The 27,355-nt window shown below is 34.5% G+C and overlaps 1 protein-coding gene across 1 annotated transcript in view; it reads left to right on the plus strand.

The window, feature by feature from the left end:
• LOC141403033 (uncharacterized) overlaps window positions 1–27,355 on the plus strand; it is a 288,000-nt gene that overhangs the window by 142,018 nt on the left and 118,627 nt on the right. Inside the window, exon 9 of the mRNA XM_073985166.1 lies at window positions 372–536. Within this exon, the coding sequence (XP_073841267.1) occupies window positions 372–536 (165 nt within the window). The remainder of the gene's footprint in view (window positions 1–371; window positions 537–27,355) is intronic.

A 27,355-nucleotide genomic window follows, 5' to 3' on the forward strand; every position in this document is an offset into this window, starting at 1 on the left:
GTATAATATGTACAAAAATAATTTTTTTTTCCAAACAAATTACTAACATATTTTTTCTCAATTTTCCCCTTTTACATTCGTCGCCCCAACACACAATCATAATCGGGAAATCAAACAACATACATTAATATGGCAAATAATTTCTCGTCTATTCTTAAATGGGGTCAACATATCAAACAATACTTGGACAACAAACAAATCAAACTCCATAACAATGCCTTCTTACCGTTCGTTGTATAATGCCACATACTTTGTTATGCTTTTTGCCGAATCGATGTATAAATGTTCATTGTATTGACCACTTGTATGCTATACCAAATTACGGTTTGTGGCCATTTGCTGTTGTTGCTTGGTCCTTCACCTATGAATAGGAATCGTTGATGGGCAACTCAATGGGATCATTACGTAGCAGTTCACCTGGACCCAAAGGTGAACCAGGAATGAAAGGTGAAATGGGAAGACAAGGTGAAAGAGGTCAACCAGGACAAAAAGGTGAACGTGGAGATCCCGGAATGACTGGAGAAAAAGGCGATAGGGTGAGTACATTAATGTTTTAAATAATAATTGAGATGTGTATGCATAAATACTTGTGTTCCCACACACTTGAATTTTGGTCTGTTACCAGTATTGAGTATAATTCAACTTTAAAGAATACCAACATATATGTATATTCATGTATTCTAACATATCATACGTTTACTTAAATCCGATTACAGCAAGTAAAAAATATATAAAAAATGGAAATGTATTTTTAATAAATACCAAAAATGTTGCAACACTGCCGTGTAAAGCATGGAAAAATATGAACAAATGCATTGTCACTTTGCCCTACGTTAAACAAGTTCCCGCACCGATAGCATGCAAGTTTTCTATTGCAGTTATTTTTATACCCTCCGCCGTAATATGGAGGGTATAACACTGTGCGACAACAAAAAAATGACAAGGAAAATCGAGTAGATTATGAAAGTAGAGCTAAAAATATGAGACACGTGTATCGGCGTTTTTAAAGTTTACGTCGGAAAGTAACCAAAATAGGCGGGGCAAGTTCCGCCCATTTTTAATTTCTTCGAAATATTCGAATTAAGATATCTTGGAATCCTTGCATTTCAGGTATGTAGTGTCTTTGGCAACTTTATTCAGGAGGGTATGAGGAATATTTTTGATAAAAATTTTAACTCTCATGCGGTTCATCAAAAGGGTCTTTTTTGTCCTTTTTTTGAAAATCTTTCAAAAACTCCTAAGAAATGTGATCGTATCAAATCCAAATATTCTACAAAATTGTTCGCCATAAAATTTTACTATAGGTGTCTGTAACTCTTGTCTAATCGCCAGCAATCTCTAAAAATGAAAAACACGATTTAGAGTTAAAGTCGGACTTCATCTGAGTTTATTCAAAATTGTCCCACAAAACACAATTTTAGGGAGATGACGTCAGAGACAAAAATATTCTTCATCAAATTTCACTATGGGTCACTAAAGAAATGTCTATTTACATTTTATAGCATGAAAATATCAGTATCAATTTTGCTGAAAAAACATGAAAATATTCCCAATTTTTTTGATGAAAAGTTTTTCCCTCTTTTTTCGAGATGATACATGGAAGTAATATAAAACTTGGCTATAGGTGAAAAGTGTCAAAGGATAAAGAATTCTACACAAAATTTCACTATGAGTTTCAAAATAAACCATATATCTATGTATACTATTTCCTTAAAAATTAAAAAATTAGATTACAAATTTATATATATTAGGATGAAATTATATGTTTTAATTTTGGACTAATAATTTTACATAACACTGTGCAACATTTTTAAGGTGATCTTGTGCAAACAATTCGAACTGAGGATTTTTTGAAAGTACAGACCCAAACGACAAGAAACCCTAGTAGGGTTTTGTTGTGTCAGATCCAGCTCGGATTTTATGACCCCATCTAAACATGGTTAAATATTGAGTTTTTAAAGAAATTCGGGGCTATATCTCTGAAACCAATGCGAATCTTCTTCTGAACCCTGAAGCAAATTTGTGAATAAAATAGAATAAAATATTTGGAGAAATAATGAACTCGAAAAACTACATTTATTGCCTCAAATTTCAAAATATCTGCAAAAATTCCACAATTTTTATACATTTCGCACCGTATCTTCAAAACCTTCAATCTTTTCTGAATATTTTCTGTTGGAAAAATATTACCTGGAATGTAATACACAACTCTTTAGAACATATCATTGATGTAAAATGTCTCTATGCCATTGTTTTCAGTAGATTTTTCAACGACGATTTAATAAAAATGTCAATAATGTAGTGAAATCCGAAATGGGAGAATAAACTGTTGGTGTGAACTGTGTTTGAAATACGTGCTGTAAAAGATATGATGCAAAATACGGCTGAAACAACATCAAGTAAGCATTTTAGAGTTTCAGAATGTTCCAAAGAATTGTTGAGAACTTTATTTGAAAGATTTTTGCAAAAGGTTACTGGTTCAACTCCCAATAGTTTAGCCGATACTGACCCGAATTTCAGCAATTACGTAAAATGTTCTATATTTTATAGATTTTGATGCCCTAGATTGAGTTTTTCTTATGTGGTTTTTTCAAAAGATAAGTTCTACTAGTTTAGGGCTACAATATTGCCAAGGACAGCAAGGTCAAATTCCTATTCGTTTCTGAGATAGAGGCCTAATAAATGCATAAAAGTGTAGATTTAGCCCGGTTTAGATGAGGCCATAAAATCCGAACTGGATCTGACAGGACAAAACCCCACTAGGGTTTTTGTAGCCTAAACATGTACTTTCAAAAAATGCATACTAGAAGTTGTTTGCATTTTCAGTGTTGCATAGTGTAATTCCATACTGCATCAAAATCTAGCAAAATCCTTTACGTTTTGGGAATATTGTTAAAGAAAGAAATGTTCCAAAAGAAATTTCATTGTGAGTCTCTGAATAAAAGAAATCTGTGACCATAACGTATAACATTCTCGGCAGCCCTTGTTTTTGGTGTAGAGTTTAGGGCCGTATTTTATAATTTTTAACCAGATTGTCGTTGTGATTAAAAAATATAAATATCTTATTGATGGTTTTTCGTTATAAATTCATACAGAAAATGTTGTGTGTTCTATTTAAATAGCTTTAAAACATTTTTAATACTTTTAACTTAAATTACATATTTAGGAGTCTACGGCTATGGTCCAGTGAAAATATAAGTGTCATATGGGCTCTCACATGTACAATTTGGTGTGGCCAAAAAACTGCAATGACGGGACTCACTCCTACTTTGGTGGCATTTACGTAATTAACTACAGTAATTAAAATTGTCATTCTGAGACCTATAGTAAAATTTTATGGCGAACAATTTTGTAGAATATTTGGATTTGATACGATCACATTTTTAAGGAATTTTTGAAAGATTTTCAAAAAAAGGACAAAAAAGACCCCTTTGATGAACCGCATGAGAGTTAAAATTTTTATCAAAAATATTCCCCATACCCTCCTGAGTAAAGTTGTCAAAGACACTATATACCTGAAATGCAAGGATTCCAAGATATCTTAATTCGAATATTTCGAAGAAATTAAAAATGGGCGGAACGTGCCCCGCCTATTTTGGTTACTTTCCGACATAAACTTTAAAAACGCCGATACACGTGTCTCATATTTTTAGCTCTACTTTCATAATCTACTCGATTTTTCCCATTATTTTGAAAAAAATTGAATTTTGTTGCACAGTGTAATTAAATTTGTCATTCTGTTTGTACGATGGCGGTTCGGAAACTTCTTAGCCTATCAATGAAAGAGAATAGTTAGTTTTTCAAAAATATTTTTATTTTTCAATATAATCTCCTGAAACTTCAATACACTTAGTCCAACGCTTTTCTAGCAATTCTATCCCTTGATTAAAATAGTTTTCCTCAAGGTCTTCAAAATAGTGGTTTACAACTGTAATTGCATCTTCATTTGAGGTTAAACGCTTGCCAGCAAGGAATTTTTTTAGATTTGGGAACAAGTTAAAGTCACAGCTAAATCAGGAGAATAAGGTTGGTGGTCAAGCAACTCGTACTTTAATTCGTTGATTTTAGCCATTGTTAAAACACTCTTGTGCGCTGGTGCGTTGTCTTGATGAAAAATTATTTTTTTGTGTTGTACAGGACGTTTTTCTCGAATTTGTACATTTAATTGATCCAAAAGGTTGCAATAGTACTCTGAATTTATTGTTTTACCCTTTTGCAGATAGTCAATCAATAAAATACCGTTGAAGTCCCAAAAAACCGTTGCCATAACCTCACCAGCCGATTGAATTGTTTTTGCCTTCTTTGGGGCACTTCCTCCAGCATCAGTCCATTGTTTGGATTGTTCTTTTGTCTCTGAAGTATTGTGGTGGATTCATGTCTCATCAACAGTTATGAAACGACGCTTAAAATTCATTTTATTTCGCTTAAAACGATCCAAACAAGCTTGAGAAATGTTCATTCTCATGCGTTTTTGAACGACTGTTAACAAATGCAGCACCCATCTTGCAGAAATCTTTTCCATCTGTAGTTCTTCATGCAAAATTAAATGGACTCGATCATTTGAGATGCCCATGATATTAGCAATTTCACGCACTTTTATTCGTCGATCATTTAATACCATATCATGCACTTTGGCTACAATTTCTGTTGTTGTTGCTGTTTTTGGATGTCCACTACGTGGTTGATCTTCAATGCTTGTACGACCACGTTTAAATTCAGCAACCCAATTTTTTACTGTTGCATATGAAGGAGCACTTTCACCTAACACATTCACCATATCATTCTGAATTTCTTGTCCCGATAAACCTTTTTTATGTCAATATTTAATGACAGCACGCATTTCGAATTTTTCCATTGTAAAAAAAAATGCGGATGCGTCTTTTTTGAACATCTGTTTCCATATAAAGGAGTTGCCAGATCGAAACAAAATTTAACATGTGTTTATAACAGAGATGGAAGTTTACAAAACACTTAACTTTTTTCTGTTTATACCGCGCTTTTTGTGCTAGGCTAAGAAGTTTCCGAACTGCCCTCGTATCACATCGAAATATTCATCGAAGACCCTATAAAGTATGTATATTCTTGATCAGGGTAAAATTCTAAGTCGATATAACCATGACCGTCTGTCCATCCGTCCGTCTGTTGAAATCAAGATACAGCTCGCAATTTTTAATACATAGCGATGTAATTTGGTATAGAAGTTTCTATTACTCCTAGGATGTTTGGAATTCCAAATGGGCTATATCGGTCCACGTTTAGATATAGCCCCCATAGAACGGTACCAACCGATTTTCGGTAATTTGAAGATTTTAGCTTCATTACTACATCGGAATGGCTGAAATTTAGTATTTATTCTTCGTTGGGGGTATTCAACTTTCCCCTCTATAGACACATTCGAGTTTTCGGTATTTTGAAGTTTATGGCTGAAATTTGATATGTAGTCTTCGTTGGGGGTGTAAAACGTTCCACGCTTTCACATTGCCACCATAAAATTGTAGCTCCCGATTTTCGGTATTTTAAAGGTTGTGGCTTCAATATTCCACCGAAATGGCTGAAATAAGCTATGCAGTTTCCATTGGTTGTATTAAACTTTCCCCCTGAAATTTGTTCTTACAGGTCCACGCCTTCATATAGCGCCCATAAAACGGTAGCTCCCGAATTTCGGTATTTTGAAATTTAGCCACGTTCTTTTACCGAAATTGCTGGAATTTGGTATTTAATCTTCTTCATAAATAAAAGGAAACCAATTTTTCATTTTCACTTCAATACGATTAGTGGTAGAGTGTAGAAAAAGTTTAGCCGGGTCGAACTTAACGCCTTTCTTAATTGTTTTATTTATTTCATTACGGCAGAAAATCGATTTTAAAAACTATTTTTTTACTGAAATGGAATACAATCTTAAATACAATTCTACTTAAGTCTTATATACAAATTTCGCCAAATCGAAGTATTGTTAGCGCTTTTTTCAACGTATATAAAGCATATGTATATAGTATAAACCTAACATCAACATTTTTCTTTGTAAAAATAATCAGAAGGACGTCAGAAATCGGTTTTAGTGCGGGAACTTTTTGCGCCGAATCTGGGTAAAAACGCATTTTTAGGCGTTATCAGGAGAATATTCCCCACATGATCCTGGTGAGGTTTTTTTTGGTTATAGCCCTAATGTATAATACCGGAAATCGGCGGCAACGGAATATGGGAGTTACATCAAAAGGTTGACCTATAACCACAATTTTTATAAATTATTTTTAAGGCCACTGGGATCCCTTAATGTCAAATTATAGCCTTAAATCGGGCGGTACAGCTATATGGAGGATATACCAAAACGTGGACCTACATCGAGAATTCGCTGTAGAAATATTTTATACCCATCCCTATTGAAAACTAAGCACCAAATTTCAGTCATGTACTTCTGTTGGGTAATATAACTAAAACCTTCGAAATATCGAAAATCAGGCGGCACTTTCTTTGAGGGCTATATAACATAGAATTATACTTATATATATATATTTCTCTAAGAATCTTTCATACACAAACGGAGAATAATAATAAACTTTAGAAATTTCGGTTTAAACTAAAAGCTTCTAAATACCAACAAGTAAGGGCCGAACTTTTTATACCACCCCCACCATATTCAAAGAAATAAAAACAATTAGTAACTACGAAGCTCTTTCTCTACGTTAAGAATAATTCAGTCATACTCAAATATTTTATGCATTACAACGGCAGATGAGAATGAAGAGAACGAATCTTGTTGTTGTTCATCCGTTAACGTATATGGTGTAATTCCTTGCAGGAGAATAATATCTTAACTGACTAAATAAAATACATAACAAATTACAGCAATCTTGGTTCGAAAATTTGACAAAAAACCCTCGAAATATATAAAATTGGACACATATATGTATATGGATACTTTTTTGCGAGTAAGTTTTCTATCTTCTGGGAACACAAAATCCCAATTAACAATGAACTTGGTAGGATACCGTGACTAAAATCTACAAAAAAAATCGTAAAATTATGGTGGGGGATATAGAAAGCAGGACTTAAATTTTAAGTAAGTAATATTAAGGGTCTATAGACCCTTTCTGAAAGAATGGTGCTTTAAAGAGCCTTTCTTATAGAAAGGGTGCTTCAATAAACCTTTTCTAAAAGAAGGCGTGCTTCAATAAACCCATTCTGAGAGAAAGGGTGCTTCAAGGAACCCTTTCTGAGAGAATGGGTGCTTCAAGGAACCTTTTCTGAGAGAATGGGTGTTAAAAGAAACCCTTATTGAGAGAATGGGTGCTTAAAGAAACCCTTATTGAGAGAATGGGTGCTTAAAGAAACCCTTTCTGAAAGAATGGGTGCTTAAAGAAACCCTTTCTGAGAAAAAGGGTGTTTCAAGAAACCCTTTCTGAGAAAAAGGATGCATCAAGACACCCTTTCTGAGAGAAATGGTGCTTCAATAAACCCTTTCTAAGAGAAAGGGTGCTTCAATAAACCCTTTCTGGGAGAAAGAGTGCTTCAATAAACCCTTTCTGAGAGAAAGGGTGCTTCAATAAACCCCTTCTGAGAAAAAGGGTGCTTAAATAAACCTTTTCTGAGAGAAAGGGTGCTTAAATAAACCTTTTCTGAGAGAAAGAGTGCTTAAATAAACCTTTTCTGAGAGAAAGGGCGCTTCAATAAACCCTTTTTAGAGAAGGGGTGCGTCAGTAGCCCATATTGACCTTACTGAAAACAAGGGTTCTCCTATTGACCCTTTCTGAAAAAGAGCGCTTCTATTGGGCCCTTCCGCAAGAAAAGGTACTTCTATATACCCTTTCCGCAAGAAAAGGTACTTCTATATACCCTTTCTGCAAGAAATGGTGCTTGGACCGACCCTTTCTGCAATAAAAAGTGCTTACATAGACCCTTTCTAATAGAAAGCATATTTTAGGGGCCCGTTTTTCTATGAATAATCTTTTTCGGTATGAATAATCTGGCTTAGGGATACGTAAAATCGATTTCGGTTAATCGATTAATCGGTTATTGGCCTCAAAATTTCTAAAAGTCGTAGTCGACTATTGAATGTGCTAAAACCGGATAATCTATTATTCTTAATCGACCTTCGGAAGACGGATTCAACTATTATTCGTAGTCATCCATTAGTCGTAGTCTATTATTATTCGTAGTCAACTATTAATCGTGGTCGACTATAGTCGTAGTTGACTATTGAGCGTGAAAAACCGCGTAGTCGATGGTACTTTTTTATACATATATGTAAACATCACGGATCGCATCAACGAAAATGGTCGTTTATATTTGATTATAATCGGTTTTCAGCGGTTAACGATTAATCGAAAGTCGACTTTTTGAACACTATCAAATAATCGACTAACCGAAAATCGAGTTTTAAGTTTTTCACAAAAACCAAATGGTCGAAAAACTGATTATAGCATTTCACTGCGTATTCCTAATCTGGGTTAAACGTTGCAAATACTGAAAATCGGGCGGTACCGTTCTATGGGGCTATTTCAAAATATAGACCTGCACACACAAAATTTCTGGGTAAAAGTTGTCTTCTTTTTTTTCTGTGTAGTGTGGCCGCTCATTTTTGTCATTCATCATGCAACCGCAAAATGTTTTGTGGTTGCTGGACGCTTGGACAGTTATCGATATCCGAAATATCGACATTCAAAACTGACAATGTGTACTGCTCTTAAGACCTGTAATTGCTTTCTTGGTAGCCTTGATTAGACCTAAGGACGGAGAGTGTTTACTGCCAATAAATAGCGAGCGGAGAAATATGTATGTATTGGGGTCTCGGAATGTGATGAAATCGATATTTAGACTTCTAAAAAATATTCTTATGGAGAAATCGGTAGAAAGTCAAATTATAAAATCAAAGTTTGTGAAACTGTACAGGTTATGCTGAAGGATATAAAAAGAGCTGATGTCAGCAATGGTCAAGCATAAATGTCCAACTTTCAATAACGCGATACGCTTGAATTATATCCCATTCACAAAGTAATACCATTGTCGACAAGTAAAAGCTAATACAACACAATTAGATTTGGTAGTGTATGCATGGTTGTATTCACACATACATACACATGTGTTTGTTCTAAGTTAATAAACGACTTTTCTTCCAACGCCATGTCATTTATTGTCCTCAGTCTGCCAAGGCTTAACACCATTTACCAAAGTAATATAATCATCAGCATCTACGACAAGGTGGCAAAACGACCTGATGAAATCGCATAAATCCCTTAATTATTGGAATAGTTTCATTTCATTTTTGCTTTCGTCACCTTTGAGTCGACTAATGTTTTGCCACGCAATGTCATTGATTATTTTGGTGAAGCAATGATTTGCAGTAATTTTATTAGGACGTGTATGAATGTTTGTGTTTTTCTTTACTTCTTATTGTATGTGGAGGAAGAATTAAGACATGCGGTATTACTTGTATATTTTCTTTGACAACTGGAGTTATCTTTTCAATCATGTATTTATTATTCTTTTACTACTAATGCTATTTAATTACCTCAAATGATGAGGTTGATTTACTTGTTATAGAAAATGCTATTCATCTAATTATCATTGCTAATTTTATGGCATCCATGGGTAATGTTTCGAGAATGACACATAGCTTTTTTGGTATCCAAGATGATGATGTTGAAAAAAGAAGAAACAAGGGGATATTTTTAATGGACAGCTATATGCACAGCTATACAAATCCCATGAAGTTCATATATGTACATCCATTCAAATTCTATGTAGTTCATGTACAAAGTGTCTTAATGATACTGAAAAAATCTATAAAAAAATAACGAAAATATTTTCTTTATAATATATTTATAATGATTGAAAGAATGATCGAACTAGTTACATACATACAAGATATAAAGATCTATATATATAAATGAGCTTGGTGATAAGTGATTGACTGACTGACTGACTGACTGACTCATCATCAACGCCCAGCCAAAACGGCTAAAGCTAGGAGCTTGAAATTTTACCAGTGGGTCACTGTTGATGCAAATGTGCGAGATAAGGCCGGGTTTTAGAAAATTCGTCCTGGAACCACAAAAAATAACAACAACAAAAATCCTTATTTTTCATTATTATTACGTACTTATTCACTTAGTTGGCCCTCTGCAAGACATGTGTCAAATTAACAATGCTATAACTTCATGATACCGTAAACGATCACACATAATTTCAAATTTTGTAGTTTACTTCTAGGCGCACTTATTTTATCGTAAACCACTAAATAATAGAAAGACAAGACATTTGTTATCTTCCATTGCAACAGATGTCGCAGTTGGTGATAATGATATAAACATCAATTACGCGAAAAATACAAACCGATCCTGATTTGGTTTTCACATAACAGGTGTCGCACAAAAGATTTTCATTCGTTAAAATCGAGTTAGAAAAAATTATTACAAACGATGCATTTGTAAAAATTTTGATTTTCAATTTAAAATTAAAACAAAAATTCTTTCAATAAATGATGTTGGGTTTGTTGAACAAATGAGTTGCTGTTGAAGACAACATTAGGGGAATAAATTCAGAAATCGGCCAGAAATAACAACAACTAAAAACTGTATGGACCTCACTTTTTGGTAATAACGAAATGTTTGCAAATCAATGAAATGAAAATTGTGCATATTACCACGATTTATTTGCAATTAAGAATTTTATCGTACATGGAGATGTACAGTTATAACTATTCAATTTCAAAATCTGTAATTTGAAGAAATCGCTAAATAATTAATGAAATCAATAATAGGCCACAGGAATATAGGAATATAGGAATTTGGTATGGAAATCAAGGTTGGGAAGTGGTGCTTCTAAAAGGAAATGGTTTGCAAAATTACCAATCATGTGTACGAAAAGTACTAAATGGTACTAAATTTAGTACAATTTAGATTTGGGTGAACGTAAAGAGCTGGAAGCCTGAAATTTGGAATTAAGGTTACTATTGTAGTGTAGGATTGAGATATGAGGGTAGTTTTGGAAATTCTTACTTATGTGAATGAAAAGTACTAAATGGTACTAAATTTGGGACAATGGGGATTTGGGTGAACGGATATAGTTGGAATCTCGAAATTTGGAATTGAGATTACTGGTGGGGTGTAGAATTGAGGTAGTTTTGAAAATTCGTACTTATGGGTACGAAAAGTACTAAATGGTACTAAATTTAGTACAATTTGGATTTGGGTGAACGTATGTATGTAGCTGGAAACCTGAAATTTGGAATTAAGATTACTGTGAACTGTGGGACTGAGATATGAGGGTGGTTTTGGAAATTCGTACTTATGTGTTCGAAAAGTACTAAATTTGGTTCAATAGGGATTCGAGTGAACGGACAGAGCTGGAATCCTGAAATTTGAAATTGAGATTACTGTTGGAGCATAGGATTGGGGAAATTTTGGAAATTCGTATTTATGTGTACGAAAAGTACTAAATGGTACTAAATTTATTACAATTTGGATTTGGGTGAACGGATAGAACTGGAATCCTGAATTTTAAGTATTTTAATTTTATTTATTTTAATTTAAAGTATGAATTTTTGTAAACGGAAAGAGTTAGAATTTGCAACCCGTTCGCGGTAGGCTATAGAGGTAGAATTTGGATTTGGGTGACGGATAGTGTTTGAGTCCTGAAATTTGAAATTAGGATTACTATTGGAGTGTAGGACTGAGGTAGTAAGGGTACGAAAAGTACTAAGTGGTACTACCTGTGGTACAATTTGGATTTGGGGGAACGGATAGAGCTGGAATCCTGGAATTTGGTCAGACTGCTGTTGGAGTATAGGATTGAGATGGAAGTAGTTTTTGAAATTCGTACTTATGGGTACGAAATGTACCAAATGGTACAACTTGGATTTGAGTGCACGGATAGCGCTGGAATCCTGTTATTTGAAATTATGGTTACTGTTGAAGTGAAGGATTAAGGTTGTTTTGGAAAATCGAATTGTACAGAATTTGGTATAATTTGTTTTTGTGTAAAGGGGTTTTTGGAAATTCGTCGTAGAAAGGTATGAAAAGTGTTAAAGTGTACTAAATATGGTATCCATTGTATTAGGCAAACGCGAAGAGCTAGAAATCTAAAATTTTGAACGAATGGTCATTGATGGAGAGTTAGGAAGATGTACCAAAGGGTATTTAGAAACTCGACCGATAAGTGTACGAAAAGTAATAAAAGTTTCTAAATTTGGTACCAATTGCATATTTGTAATGGATAAAGCTAGAATCTTCAAATTTGGTATGGGAATCAAGGTTGGGAAATGGCGTTGAAATAAGGAAATGGTTTTGGAAGTTCGTATTTATGATTACGAGCAGTACTAAATTTGGATTTGGGTGAACGGATAGAGCTGGAATCCTAAAGTTTTGAATTAAGATTACTGTAGGGGTGTAGGATTGAAATAGTTTTGGAAATTCGTACCTTTGGGTACGAAAAGTACTAAATGGTACTAAATTTGGTACAATTTGGATTTCGATGAACGGATAGAGCTGGAATTCTGAAATTTGGAACTAAGATTACTGCCGGACAGTAGAATTGAGGTAGTTTTTGAAATTCGTACTTATGGGTACAGAAAGCACTAAATTTGGTACAATTTGAATTTTAGTAAACGGATAGTGTTGGAATTAGGAATTAAGATTACTGTAGGAGTGTAGTATTGAGGAAATTTTGAAAAGTCGTACGTATGGGTAAGAGAAGTACTAAATGGTACTAAATATGATACAATATGGATTTGGGTGAACGGGTAGAGCTGGAATCCTGAAATTTTTGTTTGGGAAAGAAATGGTACTAAATTTGATACAATTTGGATTCGGGTGAATTAATAGAGCTGGAATCTTGAAATTTGGAATTACGATTACAGTCGAAGAGTAGGATTCAGATTGTTTTGAAAAAGCAAACTTATGGTTACGAAAAGCACTAAATGGTACTAAATTTAGTACAATTTGTATGTAGGTGAACGGATAGCGGTGGAATCCTGCAATTTGAAAGTATGATTATTGTAGCCCTGTTGCGTTGAGGAAGTTTTGAAAATTGGTACGAAAATTATAAATTGTTCTAAATTTAGTACAATTTTAATTTGGTTTAACGGATAGAGTTTGAATCCTGAAATTTTGAAGTAAGATTACTACTAAAGTGAAGGATTGTGGTAGTTTTGGAAAATCTTACTTATGGGTACGAAGAGTTCGACTTGATACTAAGTTTGGTACAATTTGGAATTGGACGAACGGATACAGCTGGAATCTTGAGATCTGTAATTATTATGGAATTTACTGTAATTATTTTGTATTAATGTCCGTGTATGGCTGAGATATGTCGTCGAAATACGTACCATAAGTATACGAAAATTACTTAATGGTACTCAATTTGTTTTTGGGTGTAGGGACAGTGCTGGAATTTTTATTTTTTGGAGTTAGGGTGTGTATTGGTGTGCAACGTTGATCTCGCTGTTAATGTGTAAGGCTGAGATACGGCTAATTTTTTTGAAAATCGAACTTAAGGGGTACGTACAGTACTAAGATAAAAATAAATATTTATTAAAATTTGTATTAGTGCGACCAAATTTTCAGTGTTTGTCATTTCCATATTATATATTGTTTATTTGTTTTTTTATATCCTTTCCGCATACGAAGTAGCGGGCATTTTGCTAGTTATTATATATTTGTTAAAATGGGGTTTGAAATCGGTATTATTGGTGGATAGCGAGGTTTTAAAATCTTAAATTTTTGTCAAAATATAGTGACAAACTTGTACCTTGTAAATTTTGAATTTATCCATGTGTATTGGTGACCGATGAATACTTTCGTACAGATTAACCGATTACGTTCAAACTTTTCCAATCCTTAGGGTATGCCCACCTCAAAATGTCAACGTTTTTATTTTAAACACCAAGAGTTCCATATGACGAACAGCCAGCAACGAAACTTCGGGATCCCATCTTCCAAGGGAACAAATTGATTTTTTTTCGTAAGCAACTATTATTTGGAAAAGCATTCGTGCAATTGGAATTCTTGTAATTTAAGGAAACTTTACTTGCGATAATTCTAAGCTCGTTGAATAAAGAGGTACAACTTCTAGGAACCCTTCACATCTCTTTATCTTCTCGCAAAATCAAACTGCCGATTCCTACAAGAAAACGATTATTTTCAGAAAAAGGCCAACATACTGTGCATGTTGCGGATAAAAATTTTTACGTATCCAGGTCTTTTTCCCTAAACAACCATTAAATGTGTCAACAACAAAAATATATCCTCAAAAAATGATATCCCTCCTGAAGTTTGTATGAACGTTGTGCTGTAAATTTCTCTTAATGGTCCTACACAAAAACTACAAAAAAAAAATCGCACCGAAAATAATAGTAAACAAGTTGTCATCTTATATTTTCAAAATCCCCGAAATAAAGAATAAAAATGGCTTAAGACTAAGCCAATAAAATATTAAAGGATAAAAAGAAATGACAAAGATGTAACAACGAAAAGGATACATTGTACAACTGTACTATAACTAACTTAACAGAATAAGAAAAAAGTAAACCCTTTTTTCTTCTTAAAATCCTTGACAACGGTCGAGTTTTCAAGGATTTATTTTCTCTTATAATGTTTAGGTGTGAAGAAAAATAGTTTGATTGTTGTTTGGGTGTATGCGAAACACAGGGAATGAATGTTTGGTCTTAGAAATAATATACAGATATTGTTGTAAATTCACCAGCATAATATGGTCTAGCATGCGAAAAAAGATTGGAAAACGATGCCGACAAATTACAGAAAAACTTCAATATTTCCAGTTGTATTTTTATACCCTGTAGGGTACAACTATCTTTGTCATTCCGTTTGTAACACATAGAAATATTCGTCAGAGGCCCGTACATACAGAATAAATAGCTTATAATAAATCCTAAATACACATGTAACAATCGACATCTATTTAAAAACGAAGTGAGTTCAAGTAATGAAAAAAATATTCTGAACTGAAATGGAATAATTAGTTTTCTTTCCAGTCAACAATTTTAGGTGGATACCCCATTTCCCAAATTAAGACAGAAAGTGTAGCTAAACATGTCTTTAATCGGGCGGTACCTTTTCATGGGACCTACATACATATGTCGACAATTTTTCGTGAAGAAGTTGTGTGACAACTGGGAACCTCAAATGTTACATGACGGGTAGTTCGGTCAAACAATTTAGTTAAACCCCTCAAAATACCGAAAAGCGGGAGGTACCGTTATACGGGGCTACACCAAAATATGGGCTTACGTTGACAATTTTAGTTCAGGTATGTTCGATCAAAAAATGTAGCTAAAATTGGGAGGTATAGTGTTGACAATTGCTGTTGGAGAAGTTTTGTGACAGCTAGGATGTCAAATGTCAAATTACGGGTAGTTCGGTCAAGAAATTTAGTTAAACTCCTCAAAATACAGAAAGTTGGAAGGTTCCGTTATATGGTTGGAGAAGTGTTGTGACCACTAAGAACTTCAAATGTCAAATTACAGCTTTTTCGGTTAAAAATTTTACCTAAAGTACTCAAAATACCAAAAATCCTAATGTACTGTTAAATACAAAAACTTGGCCCATGCAGCCCATCTTCGAACTTGTTCTGCATATATCAAAAATATACCCGAGTACATTCATTTTGGACAGAAGTTTGTATTACTCCTAGGATGTTTGGTGTTGAAAATGGGCTTCATCGATCCTAGACCCTCATGATTCCACCGAAATGGCTAACATTTGGCACAAATATATTTGTTCGTATATCTTTTTCAGTTATCTGGTTCGCTTCTTCTGCGTTCAGATTCAAAAATTCTATAACCATATAGAATCAGGAGACAGGTGAGTGGAATTAGCCAGGGATTTAAACAAAGACACAGACAGGGGACACATGCATGCATGTGTTGGGTATCGTACCATCAATTCGGGTCCAATACTATTTGAGGCAGCTGCCAGCTGCATCATCCGAATTTTAACTTGGCTAAAGCCACTGGTATTTGGCTTGACAGCTGGCGTTCTTCTGTTGCGATATATGGAGTTTGTTTTCGGAGTACGGTATTCACACTTTACCTTTGGACTTCCGGTGCAACAATATTAGTGTGAATGCTATTCAAGCCTTGTTGAAAGTGTCGTTGATCAAGTGGTTTTCGCTTATACGTTTAGACCTCACTCTCCAAATCATGAAGATCTTTCCTAACGTGACTGGGTAGGGGATACCTGTCCACTAGACCACGACGGTAACACGAATCTTTTGGTATTTATTCTTCGTTGGTGGTCCACGGTTTGATATAGCCCTCATATAACTGTACATTTCGATTCTGGAAACGTTGAAGGTTTTGGCCACTTACACAACATCTTCGAAAGGACAATGAAGACACCGTAGTGCAGTGGTGAGCACGTCCGCCTGGTACTCAGAAGGTCTCTGGTTAAATTCCTGACCATAACATCAAAATTTTCAGTGTAATGTTGGTCACCGACATTACAATCCCTTCTGGGATTTATTTTGGTTTTTAGATGGATTTATTTTGTTTTTTTTTTTAGGATTCGTTGGAAATATGTTCACGTTTTGATACATCGCTACGAAATGTACCTCCCGATTTTCAGCATTTTGAAGGTCTTGTAACATAATCTAACCAAAATGGTTAACATTTGCTATTTAGCCTCCGTCGGGGTATCAAACATTTCTGTGGAGAATTTCCGCTATTAGTTTACATATAGACCCCATTGAACGGTACCGCTCAATCTTCGGTATTATAAAATTTTTATTTAAATTTTAAATGGCTAAAATTTGACATCTAGTCTTCGCTAAGGACGTGAATTTTTTCATTAGAGAATTGTGGGTATAGATCCCTGATGGACAAGCAATGGCTGCTTACGCAATTAGCAACAGAACCCAAAACCACCATTACACACAAACTATACCCACACAAGCTGCGTAAGCGCAAGTAACACAAATACCTACCCTGCCAACAATTGGAAGTGCGTTTCGCACTCCCTCGCCTAAGAGGTCACTCCTGAGACATGCCAAGGAAGATCGTTGGTGAATTACACAAACAATTTCTATAGCCTTATAGTGATTACGATTTATCGCGTATGCCGACACTTCGGAGTGACTTCTGAGTGACTTCCAAGGCGATTGTTTACATTTATTTAATGATTCAACACATTTGAACAAATATAGAACATTTTCTATCTGATGATTATATGAGGCGGTGGTGCAGTGGTAAGCATACTCGCTTTGCACTCTGGAGGTCCGGGTTCGCTTCCCAAGTCAGGCAACAAAACATCACATTTTTAAAATGACAAAATTAATGTAGGCGGAAATTGCAAAGAATGATTTCTCTAAAAGAGAAGAAAAAGAAAAAAATAAATAAAGATAACAAAATTAAGAAAATAAATAAAAATAAATAACAATAAAAAAATTAATAAAAATAAATAGAAAAAAAAATATTTTTTTTTTTAATTTCTAGAACTATCGCGGAAATGATCTTCTAGAAGTGTCGCTGGAGTGACTTCCAAGACGACACGCCGGCTTCGTTCATTTTTTCACAACGGAGGTCACTTCAGGGTGACTTCTGCGACTATCGCCGCGACAGTTTTCATCGCCCTGGGCGACACGCCTAAGTCACTTCCGCGATAGTTTTTGCTTGCAGGGTATGCACGCGTGCATAGGAGTTAATGTCGCCTTTTCTCTGCTGACCAACAATAGTATATATCCCCAGCAAAATAAATTGGAAGTAGTGCAATGTGGACTAGTTCTGTCACGGCATATTTTGATGCAGTTCAACCGGAGTCGTGAAAAAGGCAATCCAGTCCTCACATTTTAACCGCATTTGGATGCAATCCAAAGAATCACATCCACTTGTCACATTTTCACAACTTCCGGATGCAGTTCAGCGGAGTCGTGAAAAAGACACTCCAATTCCCCACAATTTAACAGCATCCGGATGCAGTCCAAACGGAGTCGTGAAAAAGGCACTCCGTTCGCTACATTTAAATAAATAATATTTAATTTGTGAACATTTTCCGGTAACTCACGAGGAGAAAATTTCCGAATGGAGTGCTGTTGGAGTACATGTCGAAATCTTAACTGGTGATGGGAAGATTTAGCAGATGAAGCAAAAACAGTTCAGCTTGGATTAAATGGAGAGCGGAGGAAACACGCATATTTGCGATTGAATTCAATGGAGAATGTTCATAATTTGTGTTAATGTAATAAAGTTCTTAATATTTTTGTTTTACACAAATAATGCATTTTATTTGTTCTGGCATATTTTGTAATGGCTTGCACAGTTTCCGCAGAATGCCTATATCAAAACACGTGCTTTGGACTGCCTCCTATTCTACCCCCGATAACAGATCTTATGAGAGTTTGTATATTTGAAATTGCTAAATGTTGCACAATAAGTACACACACATTCACACTCTCTCAAAAGATGTGCAGTGCAAACATAGCATATATACTATTTATTATATATGTACATATGTATATGGGTGTGTGAATTGCTCTCAAAAGATGAGTATACATGCATGGATGATAGAATGATATGCACCGCTTCAATAGTTGTTTACGACGAGTGTACGAGGATGTTAAAGCGTTTGTTTATGCCACACTTAAAACAAAAAAAAAAACTCTAAAATCCGAATTTCTGATCTGTGGCTAAAAAACGAATCCTGCAAAAATTGTGAAAATTGGATGGGATTTTTAATATAGCTACGGTAGGGCGATTTTACCTATTTGGAGCCCTATGTAGCTATATCGAAGTCTGATCCGATTTTCAATTGTTGGTAGGATTCTTTTTTTAGCCACAACAATTAACTGGAAAATGTTCATCGATTGGACCATAAATGCGGATTTTAGAGAATTTTTGTGAAAATACACCTTCGGCCCCATACAAATTACTATGGAAACAAAGATCCCTCTGGTGGCACGGGTTAACATTAACCGATCGCCATAAAATTTCATATATAAGGTTTTTGCTACAAATGGAAAAAATTAGGTGTTAGGTTCTTCAAAAATAAATGTTGGTCGTTCTTGGGGCCACCCTAATGTATATGTATAGATTTATGAATGTAGTTATAAATATGTTCGTTCTATTTTAAGTGAATACTATCAACCATTCGATTGGATATGGTTTAAATATTAAAAAATATGTATGTGATTTTAATTCTATTGGGTGAAATAAACATCCTGAGAACTCCATTGAAGTAGATGACACTCTACAAATTGCATAGGATTTTGAGAATTGAATGGAATTCATTTAGATGAACAAAAAGTTTTATAACGTTTTAAATATTTTTTTTTCTAAAAAAAGGAAACTGAAATTAAAACAAGTAAAAAGCGTTAAGTTCGACCGGGCATTAAATTCCTCAAATCATCCGAACGTATATATGGGAGCTTTATCCAACTCTGAATCGATTTCGATATAATTTGGCACATTTATTTCTTGACCGGATTCAGTAACACATTCTTAATTTCTTCGGGCATATATAGCATCTTTGGAGCAGCAATAATGTAAATGTTTCTAAATCTGGACCGCTTTCCATATTATTTCGCATATTTACTTCAAGAACGAATTCAGTCGTACATTCCAAATTTCATCGAAATCGGACATACAGTGTTGCGCATATCAAAAGCAACAAATCCAGGATTACGCATTAATTCAATTTTTAAAAACAAGAGCAACAACGGAATATTATTAACAATTGTAGTGTTATCGGTTTTAATTACCTGTACTTTTGACTTAAATTTGCTTTTTAGGGCATGTTAGTGTCATTTTTGTAAGAATTTGCATTTGTTATACTAACAGAGTTGCCATCTTCTACCACTCTTCCCATGGTCTGGGGAAAATACCATAATACCCTCCAATCAAATATTATTCCCTTATATAGAAATTTAAATTGTAAAACATTCATGCGGAAGTGGTTTAGTACCAACCGTCAACGTTTATTTTTCAAAATAATTTTTTTACTTTGAACTCAAAATTACAAATTACAACCAATTTAGGCCGAAAATGTAGATAAATACTTTGAAATACCTGAAATCTGACGGCACCCACAATTTTAGGCGGAGAAGTAACTTGAACACTAGGATGCTAAAACGCTAAATTATAGCTTATTCTATCAGAATTATGTATATACCTGAAATCGAACGGTAGCCAGTGGGAGAAGTTTTGCGATCATTGAAAGATAATATCTTCAAAATATGTAAAATGGAAATATATCAAATAACAGAAGGACATAGCTAGATAGACTCCGAATTTTATCCTGATCAAGAATATGTATACTTTATATTAAATATTTCAATGCGTTACAAACGGAATGCGTTACACGGAAAAACAGTCTTAATTACAATGGTAGAGGATATAATAAAACAGAAGATTACCCTAATATGTGGATAAGATTCTATAAATATTTTTTTTCGGAATGTCATTTTCAAAGTTTCCAAAGTTAACCAAAATGAACACAAGCGGAGCACAAAAAAAGTGGGAACATGGGGGTGATAAGTCACAGGTATATGTTTTGCTACCGTGGGATGTTGTGGTGGGATGTTAAAACATTATGCCCTTAATGTGTTTTCTTGCAAAAGTTCAGAAATTTATCCAAATTGTTCTCAGGATTGTTTATCGAGGTGTTGCAATTTTTTTCTAAGCGTTTCCCCTCTTAGTTTTTAGGTTTGTTCTGTATTTTGTTTTGTATGTGTTTTCTTATTCCGTTTTTTTATATTTCGGTTATATAACAAACGGTTGGTCTTGATGATGCTGTAGAACTTTTTTTGTGTTCGGTTTGTCAATTGAAGGCAACTTGTATGTGTGTGTATGTAACATGACATCTCAATGCAAAGGAGAAGATTTATTTGACCTTTGTCACATTATTTATCTTACTTTGGTTGAATTTTTATTTATTGCCTTGACAACACTTCAACCCACATTTATTTGACTAACTTGGTTTGCCTTTGTTGGGGTATCCTGTTTTGTTTCCTTGCTATTTTTTATTGAAGCATTTTGTCATAGTATATTTTGAATGTTTCAACAATCTAAAGAAGCGTTAGCTTGAATGACGGTTGTGTTAGAGATGTGTCATGAATTTGGATGTTGAAGGAATAAAGCCTAGAGCTGGTGACATTACAAACATTGAAATGGAGTGTGAATTCCCAGCAAAATAAATTGGAAGTAGTGCAATGTGGATTAGTTCTGTCACGGCATGTTTTTATGCAGTTCAACCGGAGTCATGAAAAAGGCACTCCTGTCCTCACATTTTAACCGCATTTGGATGCAATCCAAAGAATCACATCCACTTGTCACATTTTAACAACATCCGGATGCAGTTCAGCGGAGTCGTGAAAAAGGCACTCCAATTCCTCACAATTTAACAGCATCCGGATGCAGTCCAAACGGAGTCGTGAAAAAGGCACTCCGTTCGCTACATTTTATTAGCAGTTGTTAGAGATCCCTACATGTACATAAATCAGTTTGTACATCTCTACAGGCAGCGGTATATATTTTACAAAAAGAGATAAGCGTGTTAACATTTCCAAACATTTGTTAATACAAACTAAATAATATTTAATTTGTGAACATATTTCTGGTAACTCAAGAGAAGAAAATATCCGAATGGAGTGCTGTTGGAGTACATGTCGAAATCTAAACTGGTGATGAGAAGACAACCCATTTAGCAAATGAAGCAAAAACTGTTCAGCTTGGAACAAATGGAGAGCGGATGAAACACGCATGTTTGCGATTGAATTCAATGGAGAATTTTCATAATTTGTGTTAATGTAATAAAGTTCTTAATATTTTTGTTTTACACAAATAATGCATTTTATTTGTTCTGGCATGTAATTAGTATTATTATAAAAGCGCTAGCTGATGGCCTTAGTAGCCAATGCTACCTTCTTTTATTAACTTTGTATTTACTACTAGTTAATGTAATAAATAAATAAATAAATAATTTGTTCTGGCATATTTTGTAATGGCTTGCACAATTTCCGCAGAATGCCTGTATCAAAACACGTGCTTTGGACTGCCTCCTATTCTACCCCAAAGGGTTAGTTAAAATGCAATGCCAAAGGGTCAGTTAAAATGCAGTGCCAGAGGGTCAGTAAAAATGCAGTGCCAAAGGGTCAGTTAAAATGCAGTGCAATGGAGTGCCTCTTTCCGTAGTCACGCTCTTATAAAAATCATGAGTGAAAATGCATAATTTGATGCACTTCCAGATCACTTGTACATATCATTTAACTGCCTCTTTGGAGGCAAACTTTTTGCTGGGTTGTTGTTGTAGCTACTTTCATTTTAAAAAAAGCATGTGGACACTAAGCTACAAACTCTTTTATAGTTTCGACCATTTAGTAAAGAATGTCTTATTTTCAATATTTTCTTGGCATCATTGCTAAATAAATATATATTTGTCAATAAAAGTTTTTATTTATGTTGCCGCATTTTTAGCCCCTTACTACTTTTGTAGACTAGTGTTATAATAGAAATTGTGTGTCGAATGATGTCCAACCAGAAACGAAAAAAAACAACAACCATCATTGTTAGTTAATTCAGAATGGTTGAAGGATAATACCAAGAGGAAAACAAATACAACCATCAAAAGTCCTTTTTGGACATGACCATCAAAAAACCATTTATCCGTCCCTCGAACAGGAAAAAAACATCTAAACAAACAATAATGGTTTTTATTTAAATTGTATCCCAATTTAGATAAGATTAAGTTGGGAATATGTTTTGTGGTGATTATAAAGATTAGAATCTATTAAATTATTTAAATCCAACAGAATTAAAGAAAAAACAAAACAGGAAGCAGCGCCTTTTACCACGAATGGAATATAAATTGAGATGTGTCCAACAAATGTTAATGAAAACTTTTAATTGGTTGCAGAACGTCATGGCAACAATAACGTTAAGGGTTTGTTGTTATTGTGTAAAAGTTTTTTTGTTGATGGTGATGGAAGTTTTTGTTAATCTATTCAAATATTATAATTTCGCCATTGGTAGTTTCGGTTAAAGCATTGCATAAATTTATATTAAAGAAGGAAACATAAATTTCCCTTGAGAACTTAAAACTTTGAATAAGGATAACATAAAATTATCAATATAATTATTTGTAATGGAAACTATGTACGTCGAATGATAATGAGACTTTCCATACAGTCTCAATGGAGGAGAAGCTTGGTGGATGTATTGAATTTCATAATGTAAAAATGCAAATATAAAATAAATAGAATAATGACAACACTGGATATATAATACAAGATACTTTTAATGCTATGACACAAAGCCGAACTCAAAGTAAGGTGAGTGGAAAAGTCCTTTCAGGGATGAAAGCTCTTGTTGGGTACATAAAAGCCCACGAAGAAAATTCAGCCACATATAAAGTTGCTGCGTTATGGCGTGATGAATGCAACATACTAGTATGGATGGTATAGCAATTTCGTTTTTCCGACCAGGATAGAATTCTGAATCATTTGTAATCCAAACAAATTGAAACAGGACTTTAAATTTTTGTACTGATAACTCTTTTGTTTGCAGGCCCTTCAAGTTCAAAGAATAGCCCCCATAGAACGATACTGCCTGATTTCAGGTATTTTGAGGTTTTTATTGGCATCTTCTGACCAAAGTAGCTATAAATTGTTACTTATGGTTCCTAGTTATATGGTGACCGAATTACCTACAATTTGGTATATAGGGTATATAGTGTTCAAAACAGTTCTTCATTAAAAATTGTGGACACAGGCCCACGTTTTGTAATAACCCCTATACGTCGGTACCGAAGGATTTCAGGTATTTTGAGTTTTTTTTTATCGATATGTTCGGTCCATATTGCATCTAATGTTATTTAGGCTTATTTTAAAGTTATCAAACGACTTATCCCCCAAAGTTTGTGGAATAGTCCCCAGAGAACTGTGCCACCCGCTTTCAGCTACTTTGAAGTTCTTAGCTTCACCTTCGGCTCACAGTAGATATAATTTGGAGTTCCTAGTGGTTAAAGAACTGCTCACCAAAAATTATGGACAAAGGCCCACCATTTTGTAATAGCCCCATATAACGGTACCGCACAATTTCACGTATTTTGTAATCTAAAAACTCATTCGCTAAAAATTGTGGATTTAGGCTTACTAGTGGGAATAGCTCCCGTATAACCGCCCGATTTCAGTTTTTTTGCGGTTTTTAGCTACATTTTCGGTTCACATATATTTAAGGTTCGATGCTTATAGCTAAAATGCTATAATTTGGCATTAGGGTTCAAAGGGGCGAAACAACTTGTCCAACAAAAACCAGTAAGGAAAGGATCAAAGTCGGGCGGGGCCGACTATATGATACCCTACACCACTGTGAATATGTAAAATATAAATCGGAGCTATATCCAGATCTAAACCGATTTTGATATAATTTGGCACATTTATTTCTAGACCGAATTCAGTCACACATTCCAAATATCATTGAAATCCGACTTATATAGCGTGTTTGGAGCAGCAAATACGCGAAATCGGCCGAAAATATATATGGGTGCTATATCCAAATCTGAACCGATTTCGATATAATTTGGCACATTTATTTCTAGACTGAATTCAGTCACACATTCCAAATTTCATCGAAATCGGAAATATATAGCGTGTTTGGTACCGAAAATACGTGAAATCGGCCGAAAATATATATGGGAGCGATATCCAAATCTGAACCGATTTCTATATAATTTGGCACACTTATTTCTATACCAAATTCAGTCAAACATTCCAAATTTCATTAAAATCGGACGTATATGGCGTGATTGATACATCGCATACGTGAAATCGGGCGAACATATATATGGGAGCTATATCCAAATCTGAACCGATTTCGATATAATTTGGCACATTTATTTTTAGACAATATTCAGTCACACATTCCAAATTTCATCGAAATCGGAAATATATAGCGTGTTTGGTACAGAAAATACGTGAAATCGGCCGAAAATATATATGGGAGCTATATCCAAATCTGAACCGATTTCTATATAATTTGGCACACTTATTTCTATACCAAATTCAGTCAAACATTCCAAATTTCATTAAAATCGGACGTATATAGCGTGATTGATACATCGCATACGTGAAATCGGGCGAACATATATATGGGAGCTATATCCAAATCTGAACCGATTTCGATATAATTTGGCACATTTATTTTTAGACAATATTCAGTCACACATTCCAAATTTCATCGAAATCGGACATATATAGCGTGAGTGTTACAGAAAATACGTGAAATCGGCCGAAAATATATATGGGGGCTATACCAAAACTTGGACCGATATAGCCCATCTTCGAACTTGATCTTCCGACGGCTAAAAAAATGGTATTCCCCAATTTTCAGCGAAATCGGTCAACAAATGCGACCTGTATGTTGCGAACGGACGGACGGACGGACGGACGGACGGACGGACGGACATGCATAAATCGACTCAGAAAGTGATTCTATGTATATCCCTAGAAGGAACTATGGGTCTATCTCGCTTCCTTTTGTATGTTACATACAAATGCACTAACACATAATACCCCTTACCACATAGTGGTGTAGGGTATAAAAATATGGACATAAAGTAACGTTTCGGAATAGCCTTCATAGAACGTAACCACTTGATTTCAGGTAGTGTGGAGTTTTAATCCAATTTTTCTGACCGAATTAGCTATAATTTGGCATTTAGAGTTCCTAAAGGTCAAAAAACTTCTCCACGTCTTGGATTAGCCTTCATATCACGTTATCTCCCGATTTTATATATTTTGAAGTTTTTTTGGCATTTCCCGCTTAAATTGGATGTTATTTGATATTTAGGGTTCCCAGTCTTCAAACAACTACTCCACACAAAATTGCGAACATACATAGGTCCACATTGCAACGGGTTCTGGTATGGCCCACACATAGTTTTTATCTACGCTCAGAGAAAAAAATATGATTGATCCAACGTTTCGTTTTTGTTAATTACAACAATTGTTTCTGTCATATCAAACAACATTTTTTGTCTGCTGGACAATATTATTCTCTTTTCTTCAAAAGATTTATTCTCTCTCGGTATTCGAGGCGGTGGTGAAAAACAATTTTTGTGAGTGTTGTTTGCATGAGTTCCTTTTATGTTCGTTTTGGTTTTATTTTATCTTTGTTCTTTGTGTATATACACCATGAGATTTTTGTTTTTATTTGTTTCTTCTTTCTCATTCTTCTTTGTGTTTGATAGTTGATTAATACCACAATCTGACCTGGCCATGTGTTGTGTTTGTCAATACTCATAATATTATACGTGACATTTATACCAAAGTTATGTGAAAAGTGTAAACGAGAATTATATACGATCAAATCAAAAATTTCAGTAACAGGTTTTCTGGACTGACAAAAGTTTTTGTAAAAATTTGGGACTAGGGTATTTCCTACCTTCGGTATTGTTAATGATTTTTACAATAGTGACGAATTTCGCAAGTTGTTTTTGTTTTGTATGTTTGGAACAAAAGATGGTATTTTTGGATTTGCAATTGCAATGCTTGAACAAAACAAATGAGTTGTTAGAACAAAAATAGATATTGTTGTTCCAACAAAAGCGAAAACTATTTTTTTCTGCGTGTATTTGCATAACCTCCATCATAATATGGAGGGTATAACTAACTTTGTCATCCCGTTTTTAACACATCGAAATATTCGGTGGAGACCCTATGAAGTATATATATATTCTTAACCCTGTCCTCCGTCCGTCCGTCCGTCTGTGAAATCAGGATACTGCTCCAATATTTAAGATAGATCTTTATAATTTGGCACAGAAGTTTCTATTACTAGGGTGTTTGGTATTGGAAATGGGCTATGTCGGTTCACGTTTTGAAATAGGAAGGTACCTCCCGATTTTTCGTATTTCGAAGATTTTTTGTCACATTATCTTACCGAAATGTAAGGTATTTGTTTTTCTTTGCTACTAGATTTTGCCCCAGAAATTTTTCAGTATAGGTCCACGTTTTGATATAGCCCCCATACAAAGGTACCTCCTTTAACCGAAACGGCTGAAATTTTGTATTTGGCTTTCTGTGGAGCTACAAAACTTTATCCTAGAAATAAGTCAGTATTGGTCCACGTTTTAATATAGCCCTCATAGAACGGTACCTCCCGATTTTCGTTATTTTGAACAAATAATGAAATTTTTTAGATCTGTTTAAAGTGCAGTACAGTGACAACGTGTACTGTACTTTAAACATATCCAAAATTTAATTGGCAATTGTGTCAATGCACCTAAGCAGTCAACCATAATCACATACCTACATATATTTATTTCCCACCAACATCCAACAAGATAAGATTCTTCTCATATCAATGAGTGTAGGATGATTTTATGTTTAGCTCAACTAGCTTTTCTAAGGA

This window comes from Musca autumnalis, unplaced genomic scaffold (genome assembly GCF_047663935.1).
Source record: "Musca autumnalis isolate F117 unplaced genomic scaffold, ASM4766393v1 scaffold_4, whole genome shotgun sequence".
NCBI classification, from domain to species: domain Eukaryota; kingdom Metazoa; phylum Arthropoda; class Insecta; order Diptera; family Muscidae; genus Musca; species Musca autumnalis.